This window comes from Leptosomus discolor, chromosome 16, assembly GCF_034619465.1.
Source record: "Leptosomus discolor isolate bLepDis1 chromosome 16, bLepDis1.hap2, whole genome shotgun sequence".
Taxonomy (NCBI): domain Eukaryota; kingdom Metazoa; phylum Chordata; class Aves; order Leptosomiformes; family Leptosomidae; genus Leptosomus; species Leptosomus discolor.
In genome coordinates this window covers 9,380,295-9,396,511 of record NC_141406.1, presented here as the reverse complement: position 1 = coordinate 9,396,511, position 16,217 = coordinate 9,380,295, and the positions used below count along the sequence as shown (strand labels likewise).

The following is a 16,217-nucleotide window of genomic DNA, read 5'->3' as shown; positions in this document are numbered from 1 at the left end:
TTGGAAGCTGAGAAACAAAGAGCTTCATGCATAAGCAATACACAGAGATGAAATCTGTAATTTAAAGCTGCCTGGTGCCTCACTGATAAATCCTGGTACACCATCATCACCAAAAGTCCTAAGTGCACTTCTTAGACCAAGGTGATTTGGATTTTGCCTGATGTCTGCATGGCAATTGTCCTAACTTTACTGTCTAATTCAGACATATAAGGAGAGATGTGTATTTGTTCTGTGTAGCCAGCTCTTCTGTTGCCCTCCATTGAATGGCTTCTTGTCATTGCTTAAGTGATCCTTACACAATATATCAGCTATATCCTAATTCTCTACAGAAAACAGAGAATAATGTTGCCTCCTCTGTTGTCACTACTGTTAACCTTCTGCTGAGCAAGGGCCTTCTGGCTTGCTTTCTGGGGAGGGGAGATAAGAAACACTGATTCAGAGTATTTTCCAAGTGTTATTTTCAGGTATATGCTAATCTATACGCCAGAGGCAGTCACAATAATGTACAGAGGATTCTTAATGTAAGAAATTGCAGCCCATACCAAGTTTCTTTGCAAAGAGTAACTCTGCCTCAAATATTCAGTAATTATAGACTTAGGCTAGTCATCTTTCTAAGACAGAGCATTTACTTGCACACTGAATGAAAAAAATAATACTCGAAACACAGAGCATGCCATGCGTTTCCCCAGTGATGCTGCCTTTACAATACTTCAGCCAGTTAAAAGCTCCATCACAAGTTTTGTGTGAAACATGAAACTTCCCAGTTGAGTTTCCCCAGTGCTCACAAAAGTATTCCTCTAAATGCACAGAATTGTCAAGAACCACAGAGATCAGGAATCTGATTTTACACCACATTTTACCTCCTGATCTCCTTCTGCTATATAAAGAGAGTGGGTTTTTCACCACCTGGGATTTCAGGCTTAGTAACACATCCTACATGATGCCTGCTTCACACAGGTTATTTAAATGTGCCTGGACAGCCAAGAAATAGAGACAAAATGATCAGCACGGTGCTGGCTTTACAAAGGAGGCACCAAGGCACAGGCCTGCAGCTCCTGCTCCTCAGGGCTTGCACTATATTTCGAGAGAAATCTCTAGGTGGGAACATTCAGCTGATGCAGGATTTCTTGTTGCCCAAAAGGATGCAGGGCAAAATTGCATGATGATTTCTTATTAAGACAGCCAGCTGGTTCAATAAAAATTTAGTGAAAATTGTGCACAGACTGCATAGGAGGCAACTGTCACTGGATCTGCTTTGGAGTTGCATCCAGCAAGGTGACATGAGTGACATGGTTTGACTGTGGTTTGGTTTTGAGACCATACCAGAAGGTTCAGAGGCAATACAACGGAATACAAGAATTTTTCAGAAAGCTGGAGGAACAGAAGAAAGAGGCCCTGTACTTCAACACCATAAAACTATCAAACAACTTAACTGGCAGGTGCTGTTTCAGAGAAGCAAAACCTTGGAATGCATCTAGATCAAGCTGACCGAGACAGGGAGCTTACATTTGCTAGCCTGCAACTGTCAGGTACTTCTGGTTCTGGCTAGTTTTAAGAGTCTCTCACTTTTATTAGCACTAAATTCACTCAAAACAGGAGACACGGGCAAAACAAGCAAGAACTGACACTATTAAAATGAAACACTGCATCAACTTGGAGTTCACAATTCAGTTTCATTTCAGACAGAAGAGTAAATTGTATGACATTTTGGCCTGTTCATGTTTTTATCACAGAGACACAAACAAAAAAACCAACTAAAAAGCCTTGATGTTATTTGACCTGAAACCCTGACTTTCTTATATTATGAAACCTATTCAAATAAAATAGGAACGAAAACTAGCTAATTTTTAAAGTTACACCAGGAAGGCATTTGGACATAATACATATCTCACATTGTCAGCAGAACTAAATTTGCATACACATTTTAAGAAAGAAAAGGGGAACATCTTCACTCAAACCATTAGAAGAACTCCTTCAAAGCTGTAAGAAGTGTATCAGGTGTAGTGTAACAGAGATCCATGTAAGGAAACATAAAAGGAAAAGAAATACCACCCTGAATTCACTGCCTGACTTGTTCTGTTACTTCCTTTTATCCTGTAATGTGATATCATGGAGTGTAACATAACATGACAGTTCAGAAATTTACAGAAATACCCTTTTCTCCATGGAACTGATAGTGGGCAACAGTCAGCCATGGACCCCGGGGAGGGAAAGGAAAGAAACTTTAAAATGCCGACACACAGCTGCAGACAGATGCAAGTCATGGCTGGATTTCAGTAACGCTTCTGCGTTACAGATACGTATTTACCTGTGAAAGACTAGCATACACGACTTGAAGACAGCACCCCACAATTGCTCTTCTTAAGGAGGAAATACTCCTGCTATAAAAATATTATGGCTCTCTATTTTCAAGTTCAGAAAATTACTAGTCTCTAAAGCATACTTTTTTTAAAAAAAAAAAAAAATCATGTTTAAGGCACCTGTAAATGTGCAGGTCACATAAGACTCATTTAGTCTTATGATCTATAAGAAAAACTAAGGGATGCAAACCAGCTTTTTGATCACCTTTTTTCTCCCAGCTGAAAACTTTGCTGCCTCCACAGGTTTGCCTCCAAAAAAGCTGCTGAGTGGGGACCTTACCCATGTTGCCTGTGCTGGCAAGTCATTCTTCAACATGTGTTGCTAATACGGAAATTCCCTCTTGTTTCTGTACACCTTGGAGCATTTAACATTTTGGATTGAATTCATCTGAAATCCTGTTTAAGCTGGCTGTCCAAGGTTCCTGAGGGAAAGACCTCCAGAGGACATTACACATGACACATCTTAAGCAATGCTACCATGTCTTCTTCTCCATTGACTACAAAGGCAGCCAAGTTGATCACCTTAAATTAGATGTCTAATTTTTAGTCAGTGTTATGCAACCCACCTTAGATAAACTATTCATGTATTCAAGAGTACATTCTGGTGCAGACAAATTGCAGGGAATGGCTTCCAGGCTTACTGCATTTAAACACAACATTGCAATCAGTTATTTTTCATGCTCTCTAGTTAATCAAATTCAGCTTCCACTAAATCTACATTTATTAGTGCTGACAGTCATGCAGAATTTGTCTTCAACAATTAATATACACAAAGACACTGCAAAAATATAACACAAGGAAAATTACTGCATTTGAATGTAAGATGGGGTTTTGGAAAAGGTTGTTCATTTTTACAATTCTTTTTAATTTACCCTTGCTGGTCCTCCTTTCATTATCCCATGGGCCAGTGTTAATAACCAAAATCTATGTTATACACTTTGTGGTATAATTAAAGTCACTACTTAATTGGAAAGCCTAGCTAAACAAAAGGGAATCAATAACATATGTAATGGGAAAAGCCAGAGAAAATTTCTATCAAATATCAGAAATAACTGTGAGATATTGCCACAGATCCAGCAGTGTTAGTATCGAGACAGCATAGAGTCAGTCTCATGTGGAGTTTTTGCTTAGGAGCCATGTCCTGGAAAAACCTTTGGTACTGTCTGCCCAAAACCTTTGGGGTCACCAACCCCTACGCACAACAAAGCAGAAAGCAGAGTATTACTGTAGCACAGCCTGGGCAGTCTCATGGTCCTGCCTCACGGTCAAGCCCTACTGCTGTTGATCAAACAAAAGCGGTCTGAGAACCTTCCTGATGATGGCCTGAAAAAGTGGTTGGAAAGTTTCTCAATAATTTTTTATTATTATTAGGAAACACGGTCACAGTATTAAGCTGTTCCTCAGTTAGCCTTCTCACTGGAGCAATTTAACATTGTATAACTAATTAAATATCCAAAGACCTCATGGTGACTTGGTATTCTGGAGACAAAGGTTTGAGCCCATATTCATTAGTTATATATCATTAGCCCATATATCATTAATAATGCAAAGTAAACAGAGCTCCTGCAGAGGTTGGGAGAAGACCTACAGTACTTTCATAAACAGGGCCAAGTCATGGCTACAGGGCTCATTGACAACTACAGAGGTACAGTACAAACCAAGAGCACTGGGTGTAAAGGCAGGGGCTGGCTGGCGGTATCTATGATTCACAGGGAGTCTGCTTTCCCAGCCAAAGGAGTAGGTGACTTTTCCCCTCTTTTGAGGGCTTCACACAGTTCCAGTTAAACCCTTGACAGCCAAATAGGAAACAATTCCCAAAATGCAGGGATAAGACTTTGGCATTCACAGGGTTACACAAATAAGCACAATTTGCCCAGAGGCAGCAGTTTGAGCAAATTTAGGTTATCAACTGATATCCCAAATGAACTGAGTCAGAATTACAACTCTAAACACTGTGCAGTAGCTGGTCAGAGCCCAGTTCTCCACAGAGGAAGCAGCACAGGGATTTACTCAGTCCACACCAGCTCCTTCTGCTCTTGGGCAGGATGGAAAGTCAGCTCAAACTTGGGTAAGTCTCCAGGAAGCTGTAGCACCAATTGTGCACACAGATAATGTGTGCGCAAAGGCGCCTGTGCTATTTGTAGGGGATTCACAGCCCGAGGAAAATGTCCAGCCTATGTAACTTGGCAAAGCTGGTTGAGATCTATATAAAGTCCCAGAGCACGTGTACACACATGCCCCCTTTGCGCTGTTCAAAATCCACATCTGGACATTGATTTGGGATCTAATTAAAACACTTCAGTTAGTTTCATCTCTTACTCAATTTCTGTCCAATAAACAATCCCAATCTGTTGCCCAGAGGTAATTCTGTCTGCTCCATTTTCTGTCTCTGTTTTTCATTCTCTCTGCTTCAACTTGCATCATATGTGCAATCAGAGTGTCCAAAATGGGGGTTTCAGAATTTTAACCTGTCTTTTTTTAGATTTATTAAGAGTGGGTGCAAGAGAAAAAAAGTCAAAAAGTTTCCTGTTAAAAAATAAGCTTAATTGAAATCAAAATATTGTGCCTGTGGTGTGATTGTGAAATACTGTCAGCTGAAAAATGGAAATGCTTAATTTTAACTCATGTTTCACTTTACTGTGACCTGACATTAATCTGAAAGTATTGGCAGAAGCTAGTGATAGAAAATTCATTATTTTAAAACTAAATTTTTCAAGGGAAACTAAATGTTTCATTGGTCTAAACTCTTTGTTTAAATAATAATTTCACAGAACATAAGATGATCAGCCTGACACAAAATATTTTTAGGTGGGTTTTTTTTTGCTGTCATTTTCTGCTTATCAGAAATTCCTATTCCTGAAAAGCTCTGGGTCTGTTACAGTTCAAATATTCCTTGCAAAGGGGCCTGTTGCGTTGCACTCTGGTTAACCTGGGAAGAATCCTAAGGGTCTGTTTTAATTTGGAGATTCTTATGTCATTTTTCTAAGTGGTGCAAAGAATACTCAGTGTCCCCAGAGGATTTGAAAAGTGGGTCATGAGGCAGAGTAAGCTGCAGAGGTGGAGAAAATCAAATAATACCAGTTCTAGCCCTCTCCAATCCACTGATCCAAAAGCTGATGCTCTTTGAAAGCCATCTGCCTTCCTGCCCTGCTCCTGCAGGGACATCCAACACAGGCAGGCAGAGGAGCTGCCCGCTCCAACAGCCTCAGGCAGGGGCCATCATACCAGGCCACTGATCTTCCTCTCACGACAGAGAACTTACAAACACACATGATTTGGCTCGAGAGAGCTGCTGACTGGTGGGTCAAATATCACAGTAAGTCCACTGCCGAAAGAAAGGGTCAAAATTAAAGGTGAGCTTCCTGCGTTCTCAAAAGGCTTGAGCTCACCAGCCAATGAAGGACAATCTTACAGAAAGGCTGTGTTCTAGCTACTGGCCTCACACCAGCTACTGTTATTAAACCCTCGAATGAACAAATCAGAGGTCTATTTACCAAGTCTTCCCCCTTGATAGCACTGCTTGATCAATTCCAGAATCCTTTCTGATAGGTAATTAAAAAAGCTTTTCCTTAGGTATAGAGCGGAGTGAACCATTAATTACACTTCAGAGCCCTAGAGATGCAATTCCTTTGCTATTGTGAAATGTCTATAGCGAGCAACGAAAATGCTCACCTTTGTGAAAGAACTGAATAAATGAAAGTAATTTCCTCAAGACCTAGATTCCTCTGCTTTTTATGGCTAAAGACTTGAGTTGCCTCAGCATTAATAAGTTTGTTCTTAAGGGCTGAATTTTCTCAATACAAACATCCATGACCATAACACAAAGAAATATCTTCTTTGGCTGATAGAGCCAGCAGACTGAATCCATATATTAGTATTATTGTTATCACTGAACTGCCACAATGCACTAAGCATCAAGTTGCACAAAAAAAAGATCAGTTAAATTAAAGATCCTCACCAAGCGGCGACAATTTCTTGTAAAAGGCAATTTAGCCGTTATGGAAGCTCTGGGATCATATTAACTTTTCTCAAAAGTATGCATAATGCATCACAGCAAGTGGTTTTGACAAGTGCATGTGTGCGTATGTGCGGACGTGTCCTGCATGTAAAGAAACCCAAGAAGTTATTTAAGTTGCAAAGTCAAGTGATAGAAAGTTAGAAAATGCCAGATTTACAGGTGTTTAACCTGTTTAATTCAACCCCTTGCAATCCAGCGTGTGCACCAGAAAGAACAGGGGAATTGATGTTATCCTGAGAGACGATGCTTATGTTTGAAAGCATCTGGTTAGTCGACACTTCCCAATTTTCCAGGATGTCACACTGTAAAACAAACAGCTTTTGTAAGTTTGGGGGCCTTTCCCCCTGCCTTTGAATGAAATTCCCTAAGGTTTTGCCTTTTTCTGCATTCATCTTTGATAAAGTCAAAATCTACAGCCATATGGGGCTGTAGCACCTCTGTATTCATGCACAGTTGGGAAGGATTGAGTCAGATCCTTTGTTACTGGAGCACAGACTTGTATTTTGTGTTACAGCTGGCAGCAGTGAAGGCTGTTATTTCCCCTGAAGGGCTGCTGCTGTTCCTGAAGCCCACTGTAGCAATACCGCATGTCTCAGCTAAACCTGTTCTCTTTCTCTACTCTCAGTGCCCCTAACAAATCAAGCCACTTGAAGACAAATGGCTGTGCAGTGGTATAGGTGGCTAACTCGGGGCACTTCTCTTTGAAAGTGCGGGGTCTCTATCAAAATCTCAGCTGTGTTGCTCCAGATCTATTTTTGACTATTCAGCCAAACACTGGCCCTTTGACACTATGGTAAAAAAGGCATGCACACAGCCCAGCAGATTTCACAGCAGTCCCATGGGTAGGATTGAAGACTGCTCTACATCTACACGTATCGTTAGAGAACACTGATACAAATACATGTACTTATGTTTTCCCACGCATATACATAAGGGTTATTGGCCAACACTGGATTTATCTCCACTAAGTACTCAGGTTTACATGATCACAACACACATTTTGAATATGGGAGAACATAAATGGAAATTAATCCAATAATATTTCACCACTAAATAACACTTTTCCCAGAGAACCACAGGGCAAGCTCTAGCTTAGCTGTGTGCTTCCAAGGGAAAAATAATCGGTTCCTTACAAGAGAAGCTTCTCTTTCTTCCATCGCACAGATGAAATGAGGTATGTAAGTGAGGGCTAGAAAGTCCTGCTAATACTTTGCTGCTGGGAAGAGAGATCAGGATGTGAAACATGCTGAGCTCTCTGCAATGTATTTTCCACAATGGTATAACCCTTGAAAAAATTTTGCACACTGAGGAGCAAAGATGGGGTTGCAGCAGGGACGTGTAGAGACCTGTGCTACTTTCCTTGCCCCTTCTTCTTGTGGCTTGCCCTTAACTCGAGAGATATTTTTCAAGCTTGTTATGTGCCTGTATGACAGAGGGTGAAAATAATTCCATAACAAGCATTATGAATTCCCTTGTAACAAAAATAATCCTGCAAAATCCTTTTGGCATTAATGTAGATTTCATACGTACTAAAAAATTTACTCTAGAATTTAGATAGTTAATAATAGTCAGTACTAACCAGACCACTATTTTAGGGTTATTTTCATGTATTTTTACAGACAAGATATCGACCACTTTCCACTGAGTACATGAAGCAAAATCTCAGGTCAGTCAAACACCAGGATGATTAGCTGAACATTTCTAAATACTCATCAATCAACCATGATAAATCCTTAGTATTCTGCTCGATGTTGAACGCAAACACATTTTATTCCTGCTACTTGATCCTTGCATCTTCTCAAGTTGCACTGTTCTCAGCTGCTTCAAGTCAAAAGTCACCATTACGACACATAATATGTTATGGAAAGATCATCAGGACAACTTTACAATCAGCCCATTTGGTTTAGGTGAAATCCAACAAGAAATGAAAATAGTGTTCAAGGTCACACTGAATAAACTTACAAACTGTTGAGTAGGTTCTGCGTTGTTTTATAAAACAAAACTGCAAGTTCTCTATATTACATGGCTCTTGAAACTAAACATAGCTTGAAATATCAATTCACAGTATGTTTTTGAACTGTTTCCCCAGGGTTGTCTGCTTTCTACACAGAGACAGGGCAAGCATTCAAGCTGTGGGAGGTGCAATATCAGAGAAGAAAAAGCTGAGATATTTATTACACCATGTTAGGATCAAACTATAATTTTATAATTATTGTGTGAATTGTAATCACAAGCAAGCTATTTACTGTCATTACTTCGATTTGGCACACAAACACAACATGCACAAAATCTACTGTTGTCTCCTGTATTGACTTAGCCATTCCTATCTTAAAGAAAAGGCTTCTGCATTAAAAGGAATAGCTGGCAGCAGCAGATAGGAAAGCAGAACACAGTGCGAGTGTATGGGAAAAACATCTTGAGAGCAGGACTACCCACCCAGGCTTGTAGACTTTACTGCAGTGGAAGGACATGGAGGTGACTCCAATGTAGGAGCCTTCATGGTCACGCTGTCTGACTGTACACCTCTTTAGTGTAGCGTGTGGATGAAAAAAACCTCTTGAAAAGCAATTAAACTGCTGAATGTTTACTGAAGCTATGCTAGTAGATGGAACAAAAGGCTTATTCTACCAGAATAAGATACTGGACAACAATAAGGAAGGAGTTCAAAGACAAAATGAACTAAAAGATAATATTTCTCATCAAATTTCTTTTAAAAGAGGACAAAGCCTAGAATATTACAAGTCCCACATTTGCACAGCGAAATCATGTTTACTTTCATAAATTGCATCTATGCAATGCAGACTTGAGTATAAACTCTCCTGGTTCATATTTTTAATACCTACTGGTATGTGCAAATATGTACATCTGAACATTTTAAATGGAAGCCAGAATGGTGAGAAAGCATGCTTTAATAGTTTGGGAATGTGAATCCAGGTAAGTGTTTTTATTCATAGACTGGTGCTGCACTCTGTACGTGGCCTTGGACATTAATTATACCTTCCCTCTCAATTTAAAAATGAAAAGCTCTCCCTTTTTAAAAAATGAAAAGTTCTGGGAATGACATGAATATATGTCATAAGCGGACTATGAAGGGCTTGGCAATGAGAGCTATTATCAAGAGACAGAGAGATGAGACCATTGGGCAAGTCAGCATAAAAAGTTTGACAAAACAAAAGCGGTTTTCACAAAGCCTGTCTCAAAGATCTGGAGGTTTAGTTCTCTCCAATATATAATTACAGCAGAGAGTATAACCAAAGAGAAAGTTAGGTAAGCAGATGTGGTACTACATTGTGGATAAGCAGAGGTTAATAGGGTAGGGAGTAAAAACTACCTCTCAGCATTAGAATGAGAGCTCCCAAGAAAGACTGTGTATGAGTAGCTGTGCATTTGAAGGGATCAGAGACAAAAAATGCTGCTCATGAGGACAGTAGAAATTTCTAATAGAAAATAGCAACCAAACGGCAGCTAAAACTCCTTTGATACAAGTCGATAAAACTCTTCGTATAATAAGAGCTTCTAATTTCTCCAAACTTTCATTCATTCTTCATAGCAAATTCAATCTGAAAGGTTTTCCTTGACTCGTAAGTATCTAGAGAAAAGTGTTTCAATTCTGGCATCTAGACCTAACTAGAACCACCTCAAAAGCTTCAGAACATGAGAAGGCAGTTCTCCCAGTAACTCAGACAGTTAATCATGCAGTATGGCCTTATGAGATTCTCAAAATGAGCACAGCAAAAAGCTTCTCTGAATGACTCATCAAAGCTTCCAAGTAAAACTGTGGAAGAGTATAATCTGAAGTGAAACATCACTGCATTGCAAATGCTCTCATGCTTCTGACAGCTGCTGAGCTAGATTCAAGCTCTGCATCTTTTGCTTTTATTTCCTAGTAGAGCATTCTCATTTATCATCCACCTGACCACAGCAGCTTATAACAGGCCAGGTCAAACCTCACTGACTTTCATTTGAAAAACTTCACACTGATTTTAAGGTCTTTTGGTCAGATCTGATGCCTAACTCAAATACTTGCATAACTACAAACTACTTTTCCCCTAAAATTATTCTGTGATGGATTTTTATGATACATCAAGACAGATGGAGAGATGAGACCATTGGACAAGGCAGTATACTTGCATCAAACGTGATATCAAAACAGTAGATTTTTTTCTCTTTGCCACTTGTTTTATCTAGGTTTTCTTTTATACAGCAAGTGCCTGAGAAAACAAATGCTGAGTCAATACTTCTGAGATTAGATTAATATGTAACACAGCTAATGAAATTTATAGTTAAGCTGAAGTTTTGTTTTGCTGGATTTTGTTTTTGGCAGCTTGAACTGCCTAAAATCCTAATTCAATTGAAATCTACTCACAGAGCACAGCTGTTTTGCTTGGCTAAACTTTTCTCGTCCCTTAATAAGATACTTTTTTATTTAACTTTCAGTTCTGCCTAGGAGCCCCAGTGGGTCTTTTAAAACAGAAGATTATTATTAGAAATTAATTAAGTATTCTTTTCAATTCTGTCTCCTGAGAGTAACTAGGCATTGCTGCTAATCTCTGCATTAAGACATTAACCAATTTTCATTCGTAAGATGACAGTGCGAATGTCTCATCTGGAAGATACATAACTCCATAAATATGAAAGATTTGAAAGACCTTTAATAAAAAATAGAATAAATCAGTACAAATATTTAACATACATAAACACGCATTCCAAAGACAAAAAAATCCTATTGCAATTATAGGACCCTGGATTACACTTAGTCCATATTTCAGCACATTGTAGAGCCCCACTAAGCAATTCTAAGAATATCAAATGCAATTAAAGAAAAGGTAGTTGATTTGATGGTGAGTTTTTTTAAGTGATCAGTGTCTACAAAGTGTTTGTTGTCACTGCCCCACTTTCCATTGCACATGACTACAAGAAGCACAGGCTAAGGCTCCCACCTCTGATGGTGGGCTCAGCTGGCACCACCTGGATTTTTCTAAGTGAACCAAATCCAATAAGCATCAATATCCTGACGGAGTTTTTGATCCAAGGCCTTGAATGTGCATATTAATGCATTACTCACAGAATTAGCTACGCATTTAACATGGCACTTCATGCTCGAGATGGCACTTTATTCTTTTTAATTTTCAGTAAACTCAGCGGTATATGTATGACTAACTGCTGTCATGCTCTAACCAGGAATGGATGTGAAGAGAAAAAAGCCACCATGGATCAACAGAACAACAATCAATCGCTTATTCTTAATAACAATGAGGAATTCAACTTACTTTTTTGGTCTGTAGTCAGGGATGGACCTGTCCAGTGATATCCTGTCACTGAGTTGGGCATTGTAGCCATATTCTTCATACTTAGTCTCTGATTCATGGCTATCATCTCTCAGGGTAGCAGCCATTCCCCCCTGGCCCAAGCCTCCTGGGCCTTCAACTAATCCCATGGGCTTTGCCAGACCTAAATGAAAAAAGACAGGAGAAAAAATATCAAATTATTAATGTGAAGGAAATGGATCTAACCTCTTCTGTGACCACAGAATGGTTTTAGATAAACAAGATCTAAACTCACATGAAACTCAGCTCTGAAACCCTCATGGCTCTCTGAAAATTATCCTCAGCTTTTTAAACTAGAGTCCATATCAACACATCTTGTAGTACCAGTGCATGACTATCAACAAGCAAACTATAAAGAATCAATTAGCAGCTTTCACAATTTCTCCTTTTTCCTGTATAAATCCCTGGAAATAAGCATCTTGTTTCCAAACATTTCAAAGTGCCTAATTATCCTTAAGATAATGAAGATAAATTTTCCTCACAAGAACTGGAGGCCAGGCCCTTTCCCAGTATAGCCCATTATATCTCTGTTCATTTTAAGGGAGATAAATTGAATTTCTACAACATGTAAATCTGCCAGTTTAACTCCATATTAATGTCAGTTCTGGAATGAGTTCTGGAGCTGAGGCATCTGCTCTGTGGCTCTAAGACCACCTGCAGCTCTTAAATGGCTCAGGTTTTGTTCCCATGCTGGGAACACAGCTACGAGACTGGCCACCAACTGCTGCTGCATAGGAAATATAGGGTAAATCTAATTTCACTATGTGAGTCAATAGATGGGTCATTTGGACTGAATAGCACACCTTCCCACCCTGTTCCCACAAAGATGTTGTAAAACTAACAGGGAGCTAACACCTTCTCTCACTTGGGAATTACTCCAGGTTTCCTCTGTCCTTCAGATCTCTGATGAACGAAATGTGTATATTATGTAAGATACTCAGCTCTATACAGCTTATAGGATCAGAAAGTTTGGACACACTTGAGCTGAAACAATTAGCCCCAGTTGGTCAGTACTGAGATACTAGCCAGTCCAACAATGCATTTATAGGTTTCATTCACTGGTGTATTACTGGTGAACTCAAAACTACATGTAAAATGGTGAGACCCCACCTGGAGTTTTGCATTCAGCTCTGGGGCCCCCAGCATAAGAAAGTCATGGATCTGCTTGAGCGTGTCCAGAGGAGGGTCATGAAGATGCTCAGGGGGCTGCAGCACCTCCCCTGTGAGGACAAGCTGAGAGAGTTGGGGTTGTTCAGCCTGGAGAAGAGAAGCTCTGGGGAAACCTTAGAGCGGCTTCCAGTGCTGAAAAGGGGCTACAGGAAAGGTGGGGAGGGACTTTTGATCAGGGAGGGTAGTGACAGGATGAGGTGTAATCATTTCAAAGTGAAAGAGTGGAGATTCAGATTAGATATTAGTAAGAAATTCTTTACTGTGGGTGTGGTGAGACACTGGAACAGGTTGCCCAGAGAAGCTGTGGCTGCCCCCTCCCTGGCAGTGTTCAAGGCCAGGCTGGATGGGGCTTGGAGCAACCTGGTCCAGTGGGAGGTGTCCCTGCCCATGGCAGAGGGGTTGGAAATGGATGGTCTTTAAGATCCCATCCAACCCAAACAATTCTGCAATTCTATGATAAAACAAAACTAAACCAACATAAACTGTCCATATGATCACTTTGCCAAGAACACCTTCTGTGGCAGCAGGCACTTAACTGAGTGCTGAATTCTCGTAAATAAGGTCCTCAAATATCCTATATCAAAGCTTTCCTTTCCAAAAGGCTCACTATCAACAAGTCATTATAAGCAAAAAACCTATTTATAATAGTCTTGGGGACACCATACAGAAATGTGCAAATATCCTCCAACTCATTTACAATGCAGAGCAAAACAATTAGAGTTTGACCTGCTCAACATTTTTCAAATTAAGATTTTTTTTCAAGAGGAAGATGTCGTTATTTCAACTGAACAATTAAAGAGAAAGACAGAAAGAAACTGTCAACATTTGCTAGTAACAAACACGCAAGGCAGTACAAAGCTGGGACTGGCTTCTCCAAGACACAATAAGGTCTGGAACAGTTTAGTCCCTCATGAAGGAATGTCTCTTGCACCTCATTGCTAACACCATCCTTACTTGTTATAGCTCCATCATCATCTCTGCTTAATTGCAGGACAGAACAGAGAGACAGTGGTTCATTAGTGGTCTGAAAGAGTAAAGTTAGCATTTTCTACTGTAGTGCTTATGAGTAAATCCTGTACTAAGGCTAAGTGCAACACTACAAATAGTCTGAACATAAAAGGACTGAGTACTTGGGAATTTTGGTACTGAATTTCAGACATTGCCTACAGAAATACATACCTCATAGTGCAATCAGTGATCCCAAGTCAGGACAGACCTTGCTCGTGTTTGTGTTTTTGTTGTCTTCATCATGGCCCTCATCATCATGCACTGAAATGCTCAACTGCCTCAGAGTGAATCATGACTCGTAGCAGGAGAAGGGAGGGCAGAAGAAGAAAAAAAGGACGCCCTACAGAAAAACATTCTTGGCATGGCCAAGCTTTTGAAAAATTCAGACAGCTCCAAGCATTCAAGCCTAGTGAGTTGTTGAAAAGAAAGGAAAACAAGAGGCTCATGCAGCCATGGTCTCATTATAGCTGTGTGTGGGAGGTGAACTCCAGGTCTCACTAGCAAGGGAGATCGAACAGAGGCAGGAGCAGAAACCCCACAGGCCATGCACCTGTGAGGGGAAAGTAGAAAGATGAAGCCTCAAAACAGCATCTTTTTCTAGGCTATTGTATTACTAGGACACAGAGAGAAAAGACCAAAGCACTGAGCTACTGGGATTGATACTGATGCTTAATCAATAATGAACTTCTTCAGAGCTGTAAGTGAGACAAAATGCTAGGAAAAATGAAAGGCAAGCTTAAGGCAAGGGAATGTGGTATCAGTAGACAGCTCTCTTCTTCAGTCAGTCACACTGACAAACTAGGATCTTGGACCACCTTTGGTGATTTATCCCCCAACATTCAGTAGCACAAAACAGAGCCCTTCTACTGTTTAATGACTACTCTTCCTCTCAGGCTAGCTATGTTGTCTTCCTCTCCCAAACATGTTTTCCTTCAGCAAGGTATGGAACTAAGCCAGAAGACAAGTAGGAAAGCACTCATGTCCTGTCTCAAACTGTACAAGGAAAATGCAAGAAACCTGTTCAGGTGGACTGAGTTGAGCCCCAACAGGATGGCAGAGTCCCTATTCCTGCTCATCAGGGAAATTTCTGGGAAAAATAAAAATATTTTTTTATTAAAAAAATCGCACAGGGTTAACGGCACAAGCCATCCTAGAGAGTTTGGACCTAATGCAACAACTGCAAAAAAGTAAGCTAAAGATTTCCAGAGATTATTATTATTATTTCAAATACATATATAGCTTTCATTCATGTCTGATATTTTTCTTGAATTCATGAAACTGTCTTCAGGTACATGCAGAAGCATTTAGAAAGTTTTTGCATGCTTGTCTCAGCCATGCTCCTCCTCTGTGCATAAGTAGAGGGAGTAAGAGTCTTGTGATCTTAGGCTGGCCACATAAATCTCTGCCCAGCTGCATTTTCAGGTAAATAGAAAACCAGAGTTGTGTCTCTGCTGTCCAAACTTCAGCCAATAGGAGCTAACTCGTGAGTCAAAATTTCCTGCCTATAATGGTAGCAACTCCTCTCTGAGACAAATTCAAATCATAGCATTATGCTGAATTGCTGCCAAGAGACACAACTGAGCATGCAGACTCCAGATAGGACTTGTGACACTAGTTGTCATTCTCTAGTGCAGTCCTGACTGTTTCTTTTTCAATTATTACAAATATTATGATGCCTACAGTTTGCTATTAATGTACAAACACACCAAAAGTTCCTACTCTGAATGACTAACATTAGCCCAATGTGATCCCTTGAAAAACAGTATTCTTGCCTCTGAAACCTGAACAGATTTACTTCATACATCACAAACCACTCTTCTTTAGTGTTCACATTTCTTTGTAGAAATGTACCTTATGAATCTTTCTTCCAGTAAAGCTAGTTAAAAAATGACGGAGAACCTTCCATTCTTCCTTGCAGCAATCATCATAAAGCAACTGGGTTAGCATCAAGTCACCAACCTGCAGCATTCTGCAGGGACAGGGAGAAACTAGCACAAAGGAGGCTCACAATCAGGAATTGTATAATCATGTTTCCAACTGGGTCATGCAAAGGAGGAAGCTGTAAGCAAAAAGTGATATCATGATATTTGGGGTATTTAAGAAGGACTATTTGAATTTTCTAATGAAACAATTTTCTGTAAGAAAAGTGAAGAATGAGACAGTCATGATTTCTGTTGAAATATGACTAAAACACTTCAAGAGTTGTGTTGCAGTTAGTGATTTAAAACAAACAGAAATTCTCTTATCTTACCAAGTGAAGCACTTCAATACACATTAAATATTTCTAAAATTATTTTAGGGAGCTTCCTTTTGAAGGAAGGTGTAATATTTGTC

The 16,217-nt window shown here is 39.8% G+C and overlaps 1 protein-coding gene across 1 annotated transcript in view; it reads right to left on the bottom strand.

The window, feature by feature from the left end:
* GALNT9 (polypeptide N-acetylgalactosaminyltransferase 9) overlaps positions 1-16,217 on the bottom strand; it is a 153,018-nt gene that overhangs the window by 109,919 nt on the left and 26,882 nt on the right. Inside the window, exon 2 of the mRNA XM_086474153.1 lies at positions 11,649-11,829. Coding sequence (XP_086330279.1) covers positions 11,649-11,829 — 181 coding nt within the window. The remainder of the gene's footprint in view (positions 1-11,648; positions 11,830-16,217) is intronic.